This window comes from Microchirus variegatus (assembly GCF_963457635.1).
Source record: "Microchirus variegatus genome assembly, chromosome: 13".
NCBI classification, from domain to species: domain Eukaryota; kingdom Metazoa; phylum Chordata; class Actinopteri; order Pleuronectiformes; family Soleidae; genus Microchirus; species Microchirus variegatus.
Window position 1 is genome coordinate 20,935,017 of NC_139814.1, and position 20,718 is coordinate 20,955,734.

Here is a 20,718-nt window from a genome sequence, read left to right on the forward strand (position 1 = left end):
GGTTCAGACGGAGTTGAGATGACTCTTCACTTCCTGAGGAAAGGCTGCAGCAAGTTCTACAGCGGCCTGGGACACAACAAGCTGGTCCTCTCTACGGTCGACTGTGTGTGGTCAGTGCGGCTACATCTCTGCACACTTTGACTTTAGAATACAAACACACCAGTACCAACCTCCAGTGCCTTTTCAGCCATTCAATTCCATAAATGTAGGAAAAACAACTGCTTTTGTCTTGATCCCGTCAGGTCCTGTGTTGTGGGCTGCTACACAACGGAAGATTTCTTTTTGGCTAAAGACGGAGTGGCTCTTCTGCTTCACCTGCTCATCGTAAGTAAACGATTTCCAGCAGATAAACTAGAGTGTGAACCAAGGTTATTATAGGGAACAAAAACTAATGAAATATTGAAAACTCGAATTGAAAAAAACATTTTCAACACAAATTGTAACGAACATGTGCTTAGTTTTCATCTTGTGTATTTATTTTTTATCTGCCGGCAATTTTTACGGCTACAGGAACGTTCTCTAAAGGTTGTATGAAGGTTGTGAGAAAAGTGGTTACGGGAACGTTCTGGGAAACCCTTAGAGAACGTTCTCTAAAGGTTGTTTGAAGAATGTGATAGAGTAACATTCTGGGAACATTGTGGGAAAGTTCTGGAAACCTTTAGAGAATGTTCTCTAAAGGTTGTATAAAGGTTGTCACAAAGTAACATTCTGGAAATGTTCTGGAAACCAAATGTGCAACTAAAAACTAACGTTAGGGGAAGTTAGGAAAACTTTCCGTGTCAACCACAGGAGAACCTAGGAGGGAACCTTCAGGGAACGTTCCTGCAAACAAAAGGAAGCATTCCCATGTCCTGGGAACCAAAAATTCTCTTTCTCTCTCAGTCGAGCCCCAGATGCGTGCACAGCATCATCATCGCCACCCTGCTGGAGCTGTGCGACAACCCGAACACGGCGCCCCACGTCAGGAGCTGGAGAGACAGCGTGGGTCACACGGCGCCCAGACTCCTGCTGCACCTGTGGAAGCAGGAGGAGCAGGAACTGGGAGTGACCAGAAACAATGGGGGAGGGATCGAAGGTCAGCACATTCAGAAACAGTTTAGAGACCAAAACTCCTTCTTTTCCCTCTGAACAAGAATGCATCGCATATGTTTTTGTCTCTCAGATCCCCTAAAGCCCATCCTGGGTCAGTACCAGCAGGCGGACACGCAGCTCTCGTTTCCTGCTGATGCTCCCAGTGCAGCAGTGATGGAGGTATCTGAGAACCTGCGCGCCAAGATTTACTCCATCTTCTGCAAAATAGGTAACGCAGAGAATGAAGAGTCTCAGTCTTATATGGAGCAAAAAAAACAGAAAATTAATCACATTTAAGAAGCTGAAGAGAGCAGAAAACCATCTTCAGTCTCACAAGGACTTGTTTTCACTTGTGTATCCTCAGGTTTCCAGGACCTTCCTGGATTGTCTACAAAAGATTATGTGATTTTAAGCATCGTCAGGAGATATCTGGACTTCAAGGTCGGGACCTAAATTTTAACACAATATAAATACTGTACGTAGCAGTAGCTAAAATAACGTTAACCCTATGACTGTGATGGTGCTGCAGGTCAGCGAGGTGTGGGAGGAGATCAGCAGGGAGTTGGTTCTGGACGAAGTGAGGCCGGTCAGTCCAGATGTGGAGAATCTGGGCGACATCGTCGTGACCGCGGAGGACACGGCGAAGAAGGCGATGGTAGAACAGGAGAGCATCCTGGAGCAGCACGAGAAGGAGAACGTCAGCGAGGAGGCGCTCATGTACACTGAGGTGCTCACACTCTGAAGATGTAGTAACATTTCTGCTTTGTAATGTCTTTAAAGGTTCTATAGTGGACGTACATTAGATAAGAAAGACTGTGACTTTATATGTGCAGAATAAATAGGTTGTTGTTGTTGTTTCACAGATAAAGTCTCACTGTAAACACAGGGAACTCAAGGCAAAGTCATGGGACAATTATGTTTCCAAAACTTCAAACTACGAAGTCCTGAAGGTCGGTTCTTTTATCTTCATCCACATTTGACATCATCATATTTTAAACTTAACCTAAACCTCTGGTTCTTTTCTTTTTTTTGCAGGAAATAAAAGCACAGAGGAAGAAATCCATGGAATCATCCAAACTAGAAGACGTTGATCTTATTCCTGAAGAGGTGAGGATTTTACGATCAACAACCATCTTAAGGCAAAGGGGTTTAATATGTTTCTGAGGAGAAAAATACTGTATATCAACAGACATCTACTGACCTCTACTGGCAAATAGTATAAACTGCACTCTCCGTATCATACATAACATATATAGTAATACATTATCTGAATTTCAATCCCTAAAATATCCAGTTTGGGGGACTTTTTTAATAAAAAAAAATACAAAAAGTTAATTATTTTTCATCCCATATATGCAAATTAGTATAGGGGGGAGTATTCAAGCCTGGGAGTGTCACACACAAAAAAAAAAAATGGGAGATTGATTTATTTCATTTCTAGGATGTGTTAAAGACACAATACACAATTTTGAAGCAATTTGCATCAACACGGAAATCTACACTAATCCAAAAAAACAAAACCAGACACCATATTTTATTTATAACCCATATTTTATCTCAATTTAAAGCCTACCTGCAATATCTCCAAGGACCCCAGGGGGCCACACTCACACTTTGGAGGAGACACTGAACTTTACTGATGATGATGATGATGATGATTATGATGAGTGATGATGAACTGTTGTGTGTGTTTTTGCTGCAGAATTTCGTGGGTCGAGTCATCGCAGTGGAGAGAACTGAAGGTCACGGACCTGAAGGAGTGAACGTGACTGTGGCCAGAACTTCAATGAAAGGAGCAGGTGAATAATAAAAATAAAAAAACCTGATTTACGCTAAATGTTTATTAGGATGTAGTTCATGGCCCATGGAAGAAGTTCAATGATTTTGTGTCCATAACCCGACACTGTCCATGCATGTTTGATGAATCATTGTTTACATTTCTAGTGTAAAATGAAGAATTCATTAACGATATAAACGCTTTGTGTTTGCAGATATCGAATTGAAACGGCAGCAGACGTCAACGTGAAGTCGCTTGATGAGCACAATCAAAACACAAACACACACACTGTATTTATTACTTAGTGAGGACACCTCATAGACAAATGCATTCGCCAGCCCCTTACTTTACCGTACCTTAACCATCACAATTAAGTGCCTAACTCTAACCCTTAACCTAACCATAAAACCAATTCTTAACCCTGTCCTCACAAAGATAGGTTTTTACTTCTTCTTTGGACCTCACAAGGATATGAACACAGCTGTCCTCATTGAGGTCCATTCATTTTAAACAGCCTTACAAAACCCTTATCCTTAACCTTAACCATAACCACAACTCAGATCTTAGCCAGTTCCTCAGAATTGAGGGTTCTGTCTAATGAGGACCAGGTTTTGGTCTCCATCAGGTCAGAAAAAGTCCCTAAAGAAGAAATAAACACAAGAACACACACGTTTTTATGTCGTTTATGTTTTATTTTAAGCACGTTTAATGCACAGAACTGTACATTTATATTAAATTAAGAGTTTAAGACTCGATGGAAGATATATATAAACACTGCTGCTGTTGTTGTTTACAAACTATAATTAAAATGGTTCGATCCTCCGCTCTGTTGTCGTGTTTAAAACCAGTGAAGCAATGTGAACGCTCAGTGCTGCATCATGGGAAACAGAGGCCTTATGTAACAAGAAAATAACAACAACATTATGATTTAAAACGACTTTCGATGTTATTAAACCAGTCTGATCAAGTCCAGTAGAGGTCAAAGGTGACAGATCTAACAGCTGTGACCCCAAAAAGGTTTATTGTGTCAAGTTTTTTTGTTGTTTAGTTTTTTTTTGAGTTACATAAGTCGCTGCAGTGCATTAACACAAATGTTCCTTCAAGCGTGCAACATGCTGCACTGAGCCACCTCGCCTGCTCTCTCTCTCTATTTTTACTGGCTGGGTGATCAAATCATCTCTGACAGGCCGAGGCTTTTCATATGTGTGTGTGTGTGACAAAAGAGCAGACACACACACACACACTCGCTCAGTGTGACAGTGTGCTGTGTGTTCACATGGTGTCAGTCTGCTGATGAAGCTGAGGAAAGAGCAGCAGCAACAGCGTCGCCTTCAAACTGTGAGACAAACTATGATTTACTTTACTTAAAACTCTGTTATATTTTTCTGGAACAACTAAGTATAGCTTTACTATATCCACTTTGAAGAATTTAGCAGCACCATGTTAGTGTTTAAACGTGACATTTACGGCAAAGTTATGTAGCGTGTGTGTACATTTTCAGTGTTTTTAAGTCAATTTTGTGGCTAATTATGACTTGAATGAATGAGAATTTACACAGACAGTGTTTATTAAGTCACATGTGGGTCGGGACACACAGATGACAGATTTATCCAGCTTTTTTTCTTAATATTTATGTGTAAACATTGAACATAAAATGAAATTTGAATCTCCCCCACGTCCACTCTGCGCTTGGCAATTGAGCTTTCATCTTTTTGTTGCTCACAGTCTCTAAGTTTTTAACTTGTTGTTTCTTCATTTTTATGATGGTTTTATTCTATTTTCTTTTGTGTTTTATTGAAACATTTTGTTTTATACAAATAGGGAGAGACGTTTGTGTCTTTATTTTGCAACTTAAACCATAAATAAATGATTGAACATTATGAAAAAGTGATTAAAAAAAAGTTGTTGCAAATTCTAAAGTTTTGGCTGCAAAATAAAGACACAAATTGCTCTCACATACACACACAAAATAATATTATTAGATCGTACAAAAAATTATTATGCACCAGCTTGCTCTTTATGTTGTAATTTGGGTCACAATAGTTTGACATATTGTGGGTCACCATCCAAAAAAAGCTATAATATTAAGCTAAGATATTTTTAAGACTAACCTTGGACATATTTCCCACTGGATAATTAGTCTTCACAATTAATAGTGTCAGAATTGAAGTTCTGATATTGTATGATATAGTTTTGATTTTCTCTCCTGCAGGAAGGTTGTCCCCGACTCGTCGTTGAATCTCCAGCAGAAATGATCATCAGACTGGGGAGACTGACACCAGGATACTTCCGTCTCCTCCAGGTTCGTCTCAGATTTTTACTTCTCACTTCCTCTCGAAGCAGAAATTCACTTTAGTATATTTTATTGAATTTGACCTATTTCAGCTTAATTTACCCTCTTCACATACATCTCTTTTGCAGGCATTTCCTGGCCAGTACTATATACATAAAGTATACAATATAAAACCATATTATCTGTAAATTAAACAAAATAATATAAAGTTATAATAAAAACAACTATTTGAAACTGTCCAATCCTTCAGTTTTGGATAATTTTGTAGATTGTTCCAGTCAAAGGAGAATGTAATTAATACTTTAAACGGACTGAGTGCAGCAAAAAACACATAAATGATTAATATTTCATGGCGCTGCCTGGTGGAGCTCGTCTCAGCACGTTATATAATAACTTTTATATAACTGGAGTCGCTCGTACAACAAAGGCAAACGGAAATGTGATGAACACTGTCGAGTTTTCATGTCTTTATTAAAATTATGAAGATTATTAAATTCACATTTCTGATCTGTAGGCAAAGGGAAGATACGTTTCAACCGGATTACAACTATTCAAATGTACAGCATAAAAATATACGACATTAAAATCACACAATAGGCTCATTTTCAGCTAAATCAATATACTGGAATGTTAAATCAGGCCTCAAAGTTTCAAATTTGAAAACTTTGTCCATTCCTTCAGTTTTAGATAATTGTGTTGAACGTTCCAGGGAAAGGGAAATTAAATTAATCCTTAGAAGATAAAAATAACAGAAGATAACTTCTTCAGACTGAAATAAAACACACAGCTGCCTGGTGGAGCAGCAGGTTACATAATAACATGTTCAGACTCCACCTCACACCGTGAGTCGCATGTACAACAAAATGTGATGAACACGGTCGAGTTATCACATCTTTATTTAAAGGTGTGAAGAGTTAACATCACTTTAAATTCTGCACTTCATATATTTTAATTTTTATTGACTTTCTGGGAGCATATTATAGTTTCTATTTACTTTATTTTCTACCCATTTTTGGCTGCTGTAACACTGCAGATTTCCTCTGGTAAATAAAGGATTATCTTATCTTATTAAATCTTAAATAATGTGCATATTGCGTTATTTTTTTATTTTTTTTGTATTACAAAAACAGTTCTGATGAGAATTGGTTCAGAAACTGTATGACCATGTGACAAGAGCCTCTTCCCTTAAAGCTGCAGCTTGGAGCATACTTTCTAAACTTAATGCCACCTAGTGGTTGTATGGAAAATTACTCCATCTTATCAGGATAAAAGGAAAAAAACCTCAAACATGGTGGTTAATGTGTGTTTCCGTCCTCCGTCCTTAGCGGCAGGTGTCGGGTGAGGTCCGTATGCAGCCGCAGGGAAACTTCATCGATCCCATCGCCATGGTGATGGCGACAGTCGGGACGGGAGTGTGTCTGTACAGCGCCAGACAGATGTCAGAGCGGGTTCAGCTGAATCAAAACGCCTGAGATCGACAACAAACCCCCACCATACGTCTGTCTGTCTGTTTGATCGACAGAATGTTTGTTTGTTTGTGAAAGTCAGAGAAGGTTTAAGATGGAGGAGTTTGACGGTGTTTTTGTGTTTGTGATGTCAACAGAAGGGAAATCTGGGGGAAAAAAGTGAGGCAAGAAGAAAGTGGGTCGTTGTCCAGCAGGAAGATTAATTGAGAACATATTTATACACAAATACAAATAGAAAACTATAGTTTCATTTTTATTTTACCCCACAGAACAACACTAAACACCAGATTAAAAAAACAATTATTCAAAAAAATAACCTGATAGAACAAAAATGGAGGTTTCTAAAATGATGTCAACACTAAAAAATGTCTTTAAAGTTGTATATATTTTTAGAAATTCACAGGAAAGTATTTCATTTTTTATTTACCAGAAACCTGACGAGACAAATATAATAGAGTTGATATTAGCAGCAAAAGTAGTATCCCGAGCTAGCTGTTGTTAGCGATACCAGTCAATGTCAATGCTCTTCCTAGTATTTTGCACACACAATAGCGTAGCAGCATGTCTACGGTTAAAAATTAAACAGTCCTATGTGTATGACTGATTTTCTGTGAAACCGAGACAATAAGAGTTGATATTAGCAGTAAAAGTAGTATCCCGGGCTAGCTGTTGTTAGCAATACCAGTCAATGTCAATGCTCTTCCTGGTATTTTGCGCACACAATAGCGTAGCAGCATATCTACGGTTAAAAATTAAACAGTCCTATGTGTACGACTGATTTTCTGTGAAACAGAGACAATAAGAGTTGATATTAGCGGCAAAAGTAGCATTGTATGTAGGCTAGAGTGGCGGCCATCTTAGAATTCCATGTTGGAATTGTAGAAATACTGTAAACTCACTCACCCCATTTCCCACTTCACTAAAAACTTTTATTTATTATTTTTACCATGTTTATTAAAAGATTAAAATAATGTTTTTGCTGTGTGTGTGTGTGGATTTTTTTCCTCAAGTTTCACCCACCAAGTGGAAAATCTGAGGAAAAGTGACGCTGTTGGGTGACTGCACAAACTGTACAGAGCGATTCATGTGAATCAAACTCGCACAGGAAGGGGTTTCACTGTGAATGAGATGAAAGTCAACGTGGTCTTTGACCGAGGACTGTTCTCTCTGCTCTCTTCTGTCTAGTTTTATGTGTTTAAATTGTTTTTACTCCTCTGAGAGACTCCAGTTTTCAGTGCTTAAAGATTTTTGTTCCATAACTTCCTAAACGCACATGTTGATTATATATTATTCAAAGATTAACATAAGAGAATTTTGTTGTTTTCAGCTTTTACGACATGCAATTTTAACATTTGGCTCAGTCTCACTGCTTCCATCAGCACTTTTCCAGCAATTTTTATTCAAAAATGCTTTAAAAACTGCACTAAACTGTTCATATTCAGCACCAAACAGCAGACTAACTGTTCATATTCAGCACCAAACAGCAGACAGACAGTCACTACATGTGGTGGAGACCAAAAACGGAGGCAAAAGAGGGTGGATTCATTCATCAGTTGGCTACAAATAACACAACAAAACACAAAATGAATAATAATGTGGCCATTTTCAGTGTTTATTTACAAATTCAAATAATAGTAGAGAAAAAATAGGATTCTGGTTCCGGATAGTTCAGTCTCTTTGGACCAGACAGCAGCAACAGGATGGGATTTAACTCTGTGAGAAACAGTCTCAGTTGTTGGTTTTACGGATTATTCACTGCCGGGGTTTGACAGACGAGATGGAAGCGCCTGAGTGAGCAGTGAAGCCTTTGTTTAGTCTGACATGTGAAAGTGGAACAGTTCATAGTTTAAAACTGTGAGAAATTCATACGTACAGAGAGATTTATTACAAACAATAGCAGCAAGATTTGACATTATGTGATAATATAAAATACTAATTATATATGCTAATTATTACATATCCCATGCAAGCAGTGATATCATTGCAAACTTAATCTCATCATCATGGAAAAAACACTGCATGAGTAGTATTTTGTGTGTGTAAAAAAAAATGTGTTTCAACAATAATTTTTAAAGGATTATGATTTTTGTTATGATCAGGTTAATCAATGTATTTAAATGTGTTTTTTTTGGGGTTTTTTAAATATTTATTTTTACTTTTAGGGATGTTACATTTTTGCACTAAAGGTGCTAAATGTTTGTTTTTTTCAAACAGCTGCAATAGTGGGGGAAAAGTCTTAAAGGTGCAATATGTAATAATTCTAAAGCAACTGGCCATAAAATCCTCCTAATATGTCACAGAGACTCAGGAATAATGTTCATATAACAAACTGAACTCACCAACAACAACACTACAGACAAAATATTTGCATTAAAAAAATATTTTGCAAACGTGTTTATGCTTTGAAATCATGTTTTGGCATGTGGCACCACCTACCGCCATCTACCAATCATTGCAGTCAGTAGAGTCTCAGCTGCCGAGCAACCACAGGTTGTCAGTTACGTCAAAAAACCTAAAAGACCTCTGTATTTTGAATTTGAAAGTAGTAACTGTTTTTGGCCACATTCTTACATATGGCACCTTTAAAGTTTGGGACATGAATATGTGCCTGCTGGTCGCTGTGCTCCTCCGCTCCAGCAGGTGTCGCTGAGCCGCAGACGCTGCTGTGGATGAGCTGAGCTGTTAAATGAGAGAAAGCGACAGAGTGGAGATTTCTGTGTGACTGATGCTGATGTTCGTGTTAACTTCGCTCTGTTTTGAGAAGAAAAACAACAAAAAGTGAAGCGGAAAAACAGTAAAACATTAGGTTTGACTGTGAATTATAAACGTGGTATGGTTTTAAAATCACCCAGCGCTCATGACAGCTTTTTTAATTCGTTTTTTTACGCCATTAAACCGCTGACATCCGTTGGAGATGCCTGTGGAGTTCGAACGTAAAAGTGCGGATCTCTTCTCGGTGGCGCAACACGCAGCTCCTCCTCATCCTCCTCCTCATCATCTTCATCGGCTCTAGTGCAGAGCGGGAGTTGGAGTCTGAAAATGGCTGTGTCGCCGCAGTTCGTGCGGGGGAGCAGCTCCGCGTTCTTAACGTGTCTCCTTCTGTTCACCGCGTTCGTCTCCGTCTCCTCCGCGAGTCGTGGCGTCGTCGCGGGAGATAACAACGGGACGTGGGGAGACACGTCCCGGGTGTCACAGGTGGCGGAGGAGGAGGAGGCGGCGGCGGCGGCGGCAGCAGCAGCGGACTCCTCCGTTACCCATCACCAAAGTAACTCCAGCAAGAAGGTTTTCCCCGTCCTGTCCTTCAACTACGAACACGTCCGGACGCCCTTCGAGATCTCGCTGTGGATCCTGCTGGCCCTGCTCATGAAGCTGGGTGAGTGTGACACACACACACACACACACACACACACACACACACACACACACACACACACACACACACACACACACACGAACTCAAATGAGGGATTTACTGCTGAATGTCAATCAGTTTGACATGAGTGAGCTGCTGACTGCTCTTAAATTAAAGGTGCTATATGTAAGTTTGTGAAACTGCGGTTGGTTGGTTGCCAGGAAGTTAGCAAAACACGGAAAACATGGTGTTTTCTGGTTGGTCCGTTCTGTTCTGTTGTCTTCCACTTATTCGGATCTGGGTTCGGGTTGACCTTAGCATGGAAGCCCAGTCAACCCTCTTCCTAGCCACTTCTGCCAGCTCCTCTGGGGGTCCAAGGGGGTTCCCTGGCAGGTGGACAAATATTTTATCAGTGCGCCTTTCATTTAGACGGCGACTGCGTTTTGGGGGCTTAAAAACGCAAAAAAAAGGAACCCACCCTCCACAGTGGAAATCTTAAAAACGCTCCACCATCGCGTTCCCGTCTAGAGGGTTGAAAACGCAAAAGTGTGCTCTGGGCTGCTCACGCCGGCTATCCTCCCGTACGCTTTGACGTCAGCTCCATGTGCAGTACAGCCAAACAACATACTACAACATCGTACATTCAAGTTGCCTTAGCTGCTACTTCGCGCTACTAGAGAGAAGTAGAAGGAAGTTTCAACGCTCCTGCGCTCCTGGTGTTGTTGTATGGCAGTGCTTCACAGTGCCACCTAGCCACCTGGCATGCATACGACATCAAATTTCACACACTTTTGCGTCACCGCGTGCATGCAGATTTCCACCCAAAGACGCTTGTCTAAACGTGAAATAAAAAGTGGGAACGCCACTTCTGCGGTTTATGTTCAGATCGTGGTCATGTAAAGCTAGCCTGAAAAGTGTGTCCAGGAGGAATCCTAACCAGATGCCCGAACCACCTCAGCTGGCTCCTCTCGACGTGGAGGAGCAGCAGTTCTACTCCTCACTCCTCCCAGAGCTCCTCACCCCCATCTCTAAAGGCTGAGCCCAGCTACCCTGTGTGGAGGAAACTCATTTCAGCCGCCTGTATTCGCAAAGCTCATGACCATATGTGAGGGTTGGCACGTAGAACAAACGTTAAAATGGTTAACCGTAGACCGGTCAACGGTTCAAATGGGTTCAACCGCTAACATTGAAGTAGAGCTGCAACTAACGATTATTTTCGTAATTGATTAATCTGTCGATTGTTTTCTCGATTAATCGATGAATCGGTTTGTCCATAAAATGTCAGAAAATGTTATAAAAAACATTGATCAGTGTTCGTCAAACCTGGAAATGACGATGTTCTTGAATGTCTTGTTTTGTCCACAAACCAAAATGATTCAGTTTTAATGATTTCTTTGTTATGTGGAGCAAAGACTAAAAAATATTCACATTTAAGAAGCTGAAACAATCAGAAATCTTGTTTTAATCATGAAAAAAGCTTCAAACCAATTAATCGATTTTGACAGGAATTGCAATTGCAAAGTGATTCGCGATATCAGAGGAAATGGTAATTTTTACATCATTATTCTCAGTTTTCTACACAGTCTGTAGAATAAGACGTGTATAGATCAAATCAATAATGAATGTAAAATTATATTTTGACATTTTTAGGTATTAAAATGTAAACAGGCTGTTTTTTTCTGCTCATACTAAATCTTCATTTTTAGGGTGGAAATGTCACACCATGATATTCACGGCAGGTGCGCGGGCCCTGGAGCTTATTCTACACTGTATTTTTATTTATTGTTATTGTGTTAAGTTTAGTAGCTGCCATTAAAGAAACCAGTTAGTTACTTCTAAGAGTTGATATACAGTTACTAACAGCCGTCTCCTGTAAGTGCCCTTTAAAGAAGACGGCTTGCTGCTATCCCAGAGGATGTTCTGTGTTCGGTCCACTTTCACATGGATTTTTTTTTAGAACAGGCCTGTGAACATTTTGTCTGTAGTCGAGAACAGCAGCTGTTGTGGGATTATCTATCTTCAGCCTGGACAAGGAAACTGAGAGCAGCTGTGTCGGCGAATTAAAGTGATAAAACTGAGATTTATAATAAGTGATCTTGTGCCGGTGACCTTCATCTTTGATGCAGCCACGCTGAGGCTGTTTCTGAATGTTTGCTCTCACTTCAGTGTCATTTCTCCCACACACTTAATGAGTCTCAGAGGTTTATTAGCAGAAATTGAATATGCTATACAACATAATGATGCTGTATAAGTGTATAATTGTACATTAATGGCCTAGCATTTTGAATCAATGAACTTAGCATATTATTAAAGGCTGTAATTTAAAGGTGCCATATGTAAGAATGAGGTCAAAATCGGATTACTACATTCAAATTCAAAATACCAAGGTCTTTTAGGTTTTATGACGTAACTGGCAACCTATGGTTGCTCGGCAGCTGAGACCCTACTGAATGCAATGATTGGTAGACGGCGGTAGGTGGCGCCACATGCCAAAACATGATTTCAAAAAATAAACATGATTTGCAGTCTGCAAAATATTTTTTTAATGCAAATATTTTGGCTGTACTGTTGTTGTTGGTGAGTTCAGTTTGTTATATTAATATTATTCCTGAGTCTCTGTGACATATTAGCAGGATTTTATGGCCAGTTGCCTATTACATAATGCACCTTTAAAGTTTTTGTTTTTATTGTTTTGTGTTCTGTGCCACAGATCATATCTTGAAGTTCTCATTCTGACATAATATGTAAGAATGAGAATGAAATAGTTTACTATAATATAGTAAACTATTTCATATTTTATAAGGCTGAAACAATTACTCGATACTAAATGAACCGTCAACTATTGGAGTGTATTTCCAGCTTTTTTCAGCGTCTTAAATGTGAATGTTTTCTGTTGTTTTTGCTCTATATAACAAAGAAATCATTCAAACTGAATACTTATGGGTTTTTGTGACATATAAGAGTGTCATTATTTCCAGGTTTGGTCAACACTGATCAACATTTTCCGACATTTTATAGACCAAACAATTACTCGCTTAACGGACACAATTTAATTTTATAGGTTTCAGAAATGACGCTGCGTCCTGAAACATAACAATAGGCTTGATTGTCTGAACACTGGGCGTATATATATATGTAAATATATATATATATCGGTGGGAAAGAAAATTCCCTCTCGTGTGCTCGGTCTGTGGCTGAACGAGCAGAGTTCAGTGAGGCCTTCCCCCTTGTTATCACTTGGTCCAGCTGTACGTCTCCAAGGGACGGTCCAACTTCCTGTTCACGTGCGCTGCTCGATAACAAAGATCTTAGTGTGCAGAGTCAGAGTGGAGGAGAGGGCGACAGCACACAAACAACTGCAGCAACAACACACTGTGGAAAACAGCCGTTTACAGTAGCAGCCAGTCATCTGACTGAGAGTCCTCATGATGAGGCCATAGTTTAGATCATTTACTGAAGTTTAAGTGTTAATAATAATTGTTTGGTAATCATTTTTGGAAGCACTAAGGACAACGCAAATCGATGTATGAAATGTAAACAATAAATACGCTAAAATAGAGACTATAAAGCTACGATTATGTTTAGAGCTGCACCAATTCATTGATTAACTGATCATTAATCAATTGCTAAATTCATCATCTACTATTTTAATGCAAGGGTTATTTTATTTTATTTTTCACAGCTTTTTAGATGTGAATATTTCCTGGTTTCTTTGCTCCAAATAACAAATAAATAATTAAAACGGAATCATTTTGGTTTGTGGACAAAACGAGACATCTAAGAGCATCATTATTTCCACATTTGGTAAACACCGATTTTCTGACATTTTCTGGACCAAACAAGTATTTGATTAATTAAGGTAGGAATTGACATATTAATCGATTTTCAATTATGAATAATATAATTGTTAGTTGTAGCCATAATTACGAGTGTAAGGACTGAAAGATCAATCATTAAAAGTGATTTCTGTCTCTTTATTCTGCCCGACATGCCCGAAAGTTATTTGTATGAGGAGTCGATAATTTTCCCATTTGCGTTTTCATGTTGAATATTTCATGAGGATGTTGTCGTGGATCACAAATGACTGAGCTGTTTTTTTCTCTTCTAATTTATTGTCTCAATCTGCCTCTCTAATGCACAGAGAGGATGTTTTATTGAACGTGGATTCTTCTCAGAGTTATACTGCAGTGACTGTGCTGTCCTGATGTATTTATACACGTTTAGAAGTATAAAGCAAGTTCAGGCCAAAAGTAATGTCCTAATACTAGTTTTCAGAAAGACATTTTCATGTACAATGTTTAAAAGAACTGATTTTGGAGTCTGAAAATGACATTCAACTTTTCAATATCTTAAGTACGATTAAAAAGGTTGTAGGAAAATATCAATGCTATAATAAAATAGCATGTTACTGTATGAACACGCAAATTATTGTGTTTTCTGTTTCGTCTTGGATTTAAGCCTCTAACCACGAGTTGGCATCAGTTGTTATTGCATCACTTGTTTTAGTTATTTATCCTTTGATGGTTTCAGTTTCCTAAATGTAAAGTTTTTACACTTTTCTTTGTCATATATAGTGATAAACTTGATATAATAGCTTTAATTTGCATGTTGAGTAGTACTTTATCAAACTGTTTCGAAAACAAATCCTTGACGACTGAATGAGAAATGAAGACAATCATTCAATTTAACGTAAAATTTTCTCTCCATGCAGGTTTCCACATCATTCCCAGAGTGTCGAACGTCGTTCCGGAGAGCTGTCTGCTAATCGTGGTCGGTCTGCTGGTGGGCGGCATCATCAAAGCCATCGGCGAACAGGCACCAGTCCTCGACGCCAAGCTCTTCTTCCTCTACCTGCTGCCTCCCATCATCCTCGATGCCGGCTACTTCCTGCCCATACGGCACTTCATGGACAACATGGGCACCATCCTGGTGTTCGCGGTGGTGGGCACGCTGTGGAACGCCTTCTTCGTGGGCGGGATGATGTACGCCGTGTGTCAGATCGAAGGCGCTGAGCTGGGCAGAGTGGACCTGCTCTCCTGCCTGCTGTTCGGCTCCATCATCTCGGCCGTGGACCCCGTGGCCGTGCTCGCCGTGTTCGAGGAGATCCACATCAACGAGCTGCTGCACATCCTGGTGTTCGGTGAGTCGCTCCTCAACGACGCCGTCACCGTGGTGAGTGATAGAATTTTGCTTCTATTTCAACTTTTAAGCCAGTATTCCTCCACGTTATTTCTGTTATTGTTCTGATTTCTGTGTCTGTACATATAAAGGACAGAAGTGTGGTTGTACGACTGACACATGGTCTGTGAAGAGAATCAGCATGAGACTCGCATACATTACGAGAATCTGTTGAGATTTTAAACGACTCAATTCCCACACCAAATTCCATAGAGAAAACCAGCGGTTTTACATCATGGTAGGCACAAAGAAATTGTTGATTCACTGCTGACTCATCAGCTATTTTTTTTTATTATTTTGTGACTTCGGTGTTTGAAATCCATCATTCAGATTATCCTTAGTAACACAAACATGCCAAATGTGGTATCAGTAGACCAGCAGCTCCTGTGTGCTATATAAAAACGCAGATTTTCTCAATGGACTTGGGTGAAGGAGAGCGAGCAGTTTACAACAAGAAAGAGCTGTACAATGATGAAATAACTCACTCAGACTCTCTGTGTGTAGGTGCTGTATCACTTGTTCGAGGAGTTTTCCCACGCGGGAACTGTCACCATCGGCGACGCCCTGCTCGGCGTGGTCTGTTTCTTGGTGGTCTCTCTGGGAGGCATCCTGGTCGGGTTCTTCTACGGCATCCTGGGTGCCTTCACCTCCCGCTTCACCTCCCACACTCGCGTCATCGAGCCCCTGTTTGTTTTCCTCTACAGCTACATGGCCTATCTCTCCGCAGAGGTCTTCCACTTGTCGGGGATCATGTCGTGAGTAGACTGTCGGGAGTCGATCTCCTCGGTCTCTGTACTTACTGATGACATAGCGCTGTGTGTGCGACTGATATGGCCTGACCTGGCAATGAGAAACAGATGCTTGAAGCCAAAATGTTCCAACAGTCTGTTATTGAACCTGAGCCATGATGAATTACAGACGGGAAGACGTCAGACTTACGGTTTAAACTTAAATGCTTGTCTTTTTTTTTAGATAAAATCACTGATTCTGATTAAACTCATAACAATCCTGTAAAGAAAAAAGCTGAACAAATAAACAAAGTATGAAATATACGAAATGAAGTACGAAATATGAGGTTTTACACAGTTAAACACAGTTTTTAAGGATTGGCAAATTTTTACTGTTTTTATTTATATCATAAATTTCATGTAATTTAATTTTTAAAAAAAACATTGGTCGGACCACTTTTGCGTTCCATTTGTTGTCGGAAACTTTGCGTACCCCCCGAAGTAGGATTACAAGATGGCTGCTACCAAACAAACAGTGCCACTTTTACCATTTTATTTGATTCACAGATGGAACAGGGTGCCATCACTCCTAGTTTCGACTTGTGATGTAAATGGAACACGGCAAAAACAAGCAAATTAAACATGTCACATGTTCGCTGACTTTTCGTAAAACAAACAAACCACTGATTAACTGACAAATGAATGCAACTCTTAGCTGCAGACCGAGATTGACCTCACTCTCTCTCTCGAACCAGGTTGATTTCGTGCGGCGTGATGATGCGGCCGTACGTGGAGGCAAACATCTCCCACAAGTCCTACACCACCATCAAGTACTTCCTGAAGATGTGGAGCAGCGTGAGCGAGACGCTCATCTTCATCTTCCTCGGCGTTTCCACGGTGGCCGGTCCTCACGCCTGGAACTGGACCTTTGTTATTTTCACCGTCATCATCTGCTTGGTGTCCAGAGTCCTGGGTCAGTGCAGAGAAACACAAACGCTGAGAACTTGGAACGTCTCCTCCTCCTCTTCTCACGTTGCTCTCTGCGTGTTTCAGGAGTCATTGGTCTCACGTACGTCATCAATAAATTCCGTATCGTGAAGTTGACCAAAAAGGACCAGTTCATCGTGGCCTACGGTGGCCTGCGAGGTGCAATAGCCTTCTCACTGGGGTTCCTGCTGACCAACAGCGAGATGAAGAACATGTTCCTCACCGCCATCATCACCGTCATCTTCTTCACCGTCTTTGTTCAGGTGAGAATGGATTTGATTATATGTTTGGTGAATGAAGAAGAATAGCTGTGTAAACCATCGTGTACATGTGTGTCCTCAGGGAATGACGATCAGGCCTCTGGTGGAGCTTCTGGCCGTGAAGAAGAAAAAGGAGAGCAAAGGATCGATTAATGAGGAGATTCACACTCAGGTGAGATCACTGTAATCTTCTCACATCCAAACTTATAGTATTATATCATATCTAGTGCTGGGCATGTTAACGCATATCGCGTTTCCATGACGACTGACCGGAAATAGACGCACATGACGTCATGTTTGCGCACCACGGCACCAGAGTCCAGGCACCGTTTACCACTTAGCTCTGTTAGTTGCATTAGCTCGTTTAGGGGCATTAGCTCGTTTAGCATCATTCGCGCGCCTACAGGCGTGAGTGCGTGCGTGTGTGTGTTAGATCACAGTGGGAAGGTGGGAGAATATGTGTATTCACATGCCTGATGATCTGTGGAAAAGAAGCTGTGTAACAAGCTGTCCCAGTTATATAAAATGACTGCATTTGTCTCCAGTTCCTGGATCATCTCCTCACAGGAATCGAAGATATCTGCGGACATTACGGACACCATCACTGGAAAGACAAGTACGTCAACATGTCTTCTATGTCCACGTTTCCCTTGTGTGGCGTCGTCTTTGTTTGTCTTTGTTGTTTAATTCATACACTTTGTCTCAAGAGACAGCGTTGTCCACTGTGTCACACTTATATTTTCTGCTGTGCTCAGGCTGAACCGCTTCAATAAAACCTACGTGAAGAGGTTGCTGATCGCGGGCGAACGCTCCACCGAGCCTCAGCTCATCTCCTTCTACAACAAGATGGAGATGAAGCAGGCCATGATGCTGGTGGAGAGCGGCAGTGCCGCCAAGCTGCCCACCGTGGTGTCGTCTGTCACTGTGCAGTAAGTGTGGTTTTGGTGTCCTACAGCGTAACATCTGTCCACCAGCTTTTTTAATTGAAATCAATAATTCATATTAACATGTTTTGTGTGTGTGTGCAGGAACATCCAGCCGAAAGACTCCACCAGACGAGCGATTCCAAGCATCTCCAAGAGCCGAGAGCAAGAGATCAGGAAGATCCTGCGAGCCAACCTGCAGAACACCAGACAGAGGGTAGGAAAAGGAAGGAGTGCTGATTAGATATTAGGTGCTAGAAGATGGATGGATTTACTGACGCCATCTTTCTAATGTGTTTGTGTCTCCTCAGCTCCGCTCCTACAGCAGACACGACCTGTTGATGGACCCTTTTGAGGACAATCTGAGCGAGGTTCGCTTCAGGAAGCAGAGAGTGGAGATGGAGAGGAGGGTGAGGTTTTTTTGTCATCATAAAAATGTCATTTTATTCTAAAAATACAGATATACGACAAGACTGATAGACTTTATATATTCATTTAGCTTTGAAATGCAGTGATTTCTCACACGGTGTCACGTGTCGTTCACAGATGAGTCACTACCTCACAGTTCCTGCAAACCGTCAGGAGACGTCGCCAGTGAGAAAAGTTTGCTTTGAACCAGGTCAGTGAGACTTTTTTACGCCACTGAAAAGTCCCTTTTAAAGGGACCTTTTTATTTGGTCACTTTAAGGTGAGAATATATTGTAAATCGAGATTAAGACATGATAGACAAGATAAAACAGGATTATAAAATGGTAAATCACTGTCATCAATTCTATTGGACAACAAGCACTGCTGCTGTTACACTAGTTGACCACCAGAGAGCACCAATGAGGTCTTTTTAAGTAACTTTGATATATCAATATAAATATAAGTGAAAATAGTTGAATATCTTCTCTGGATTGATCTTAAATTTTGTGTTTCCTTTTTTGCTCCACTATCATTCTATTTGACTAAAGTCTTTTCAAATGAAGATTTCCAAGAATATAATTTACATATTTTATCATCAGATTATAAAATACAGGGTATAGTTGTAAACCAGTGTGTTTATCATTTCTAAAGAATCTGATATTTGTCTCTCAGGTTTGGCGTTTATGTTTTAGGCACAAATGGGAGAAAAATTCACCAATATTAACAAAAACATGTAAAAGTTTACGGAAGGTTTGAAATATAAATAAGTCTAAATGTATGTTTAAATACCTATAGTAGGATTTTAATGCATGATTTGTAACAGTATTTTTGTGTCAAGTGTCAATGGACCTTTTACTCTAGAAAGCAATCTTCTCTACGTCTGGTCAGTTTTGAAAACAAAAAAAGAGAGGCTTGTGTTTGTGATATTTCAGCTGCTCAAACACTAACGTATCACTGGACTGTATCTGTTTTCTAGAACACAAGGTTTTCACCTACATCACTGACGGCGACAGTCCCAAAGGTCGCACGTCTCGTCCTCATCCCAGCTCTCCAGACGCCGTCAGCCTCTTAAGTGAGGAGTCTCAGAGGGACAATCAGAGGAGCGCACTGCGAGCTAAAGGAGACGCAGAGTTGAGGGCCAAAACGCCGGACAACCAGGAGCAGCAGGAGGAGGAGGAGCAAGTGAAACTATCACGCTGCCTTAGTGACCCTGGTCCTAACAAAGACGAGGAGGGGGACGGCTCCTTCCACTCCTGATAACGCTCATACTCACTTGAAAGTGTTTTCATCTGTGAGTGGAGACATATCAAAGCCTTAATATTTATGTTTTTTGTGTGTGTGATATGGGATCATATCAATACTTATGTTTTGTTATTAGTCTTTTTTTCATTCGTTGGATTTTATCAGACTTTTTTGCCAAAGCATGAAACCACAGGCCATTTTTATATGACTGAAATGTGTCCACATTTTCTTATTGTCTTAACATGTGAGTCATATCGTGCAAGGGAAAAAAAAGCACTTGTTTAAACAAACTTGAAGCACCAGTTGGGTGGAGTTTACCTCCTTAAAGCACAGTATATAAGGACTGCCAAAAAATAGATCATGACTGAATAATCCCTATAATACATATATGTCCATTAAATTAGGTCGCTAGCTAGATCGCAGTGGGAGATATCTGGGTCATTAGAGTTGAACATTTCTAGAACCTCCAGGTGAAGTTAGAAGTGCTAGGTTCAAACATACAGGAGTTACGGGACTTTAAAAAAAATGTTGATTTGAAAAATTTAATTAAAGCACACGTAGAAAGAACACCTCCAATGGCACGTGGAACATACTGCACAAACTGCCTAGAAATTGGGTGTTAGCTTTCATGGTCCCCAGAGGATGAATCACACACTGACTATAATGATCCTCTCTTGTGACTTTTTGTGTTTGTTTTCTTTTTTTCTGTCTGATGTGTGTCCAAACACCTGCTTCAGTAACCACACTCCCATCAGCCTCAGCTTCTGTGCTGAATGTAACGCACAGTGTTAGCATGCTAACATGCTAAACAGGCGCCATGGCGGTAAACATTACACCAGCCCAGAATTAGCGTGTTAGCATGCACTAGGACACAATAGTATTTAGCACAGCTCTGTCTGCAAAGAAACTGTAAAAATGTGCCGTTGTAGCATCTTAGGCAAAAGAAAAATCTATCATTAATATGCTAATATTTGCTTCAAAAATAAATAAATTCTGGGCTGGTACTTACAGTTAAACAATGTCAGAGTAGAGT

The 20,718-nt window shown here is 40.3% G+C and overlaps 1 protein-coding gene across 1 annotated transcript; it reads left to right on the forward strand.

Annotated features, from left to right (window-relative positions):
- Window positions 1–9,955: 9,955 nt before the first annotated feature.
- On the forward strand, window positions 9,956–19,700 carry slc9a1b (solute carrier family 9 member A1b; the record flags this gene model as incomplete). Its single annotated transcript, XM_083900293.1, has 12 exons — window positions 9,956–9,980; window positions 14,671–15,131; window positions 15,642–15,892; window positions 16,621–16,838; window positions 16,919–17,115; window positions 17,195–17,284; window positions 17,658–17,728; window positions 17,868–18,041; window positions 18,141–18,252; window positions 18,347–18,445; window positions 18,582–18,654; window positions 19,420–19,700. The coding sequence occupies exons 1-12, from the start codon at window positions 9,971–9,973 to the stop codon at window positions 19,698–19,700; spliced, it is 2,037 nt and encodes a 678-aa protein (XP_083756419.1). The 5' UTR covers window positions 9,956–9,970.
- Between the last annotated feature and the right edge of the window lie 1,018 nt (window positions 19,701–20,718).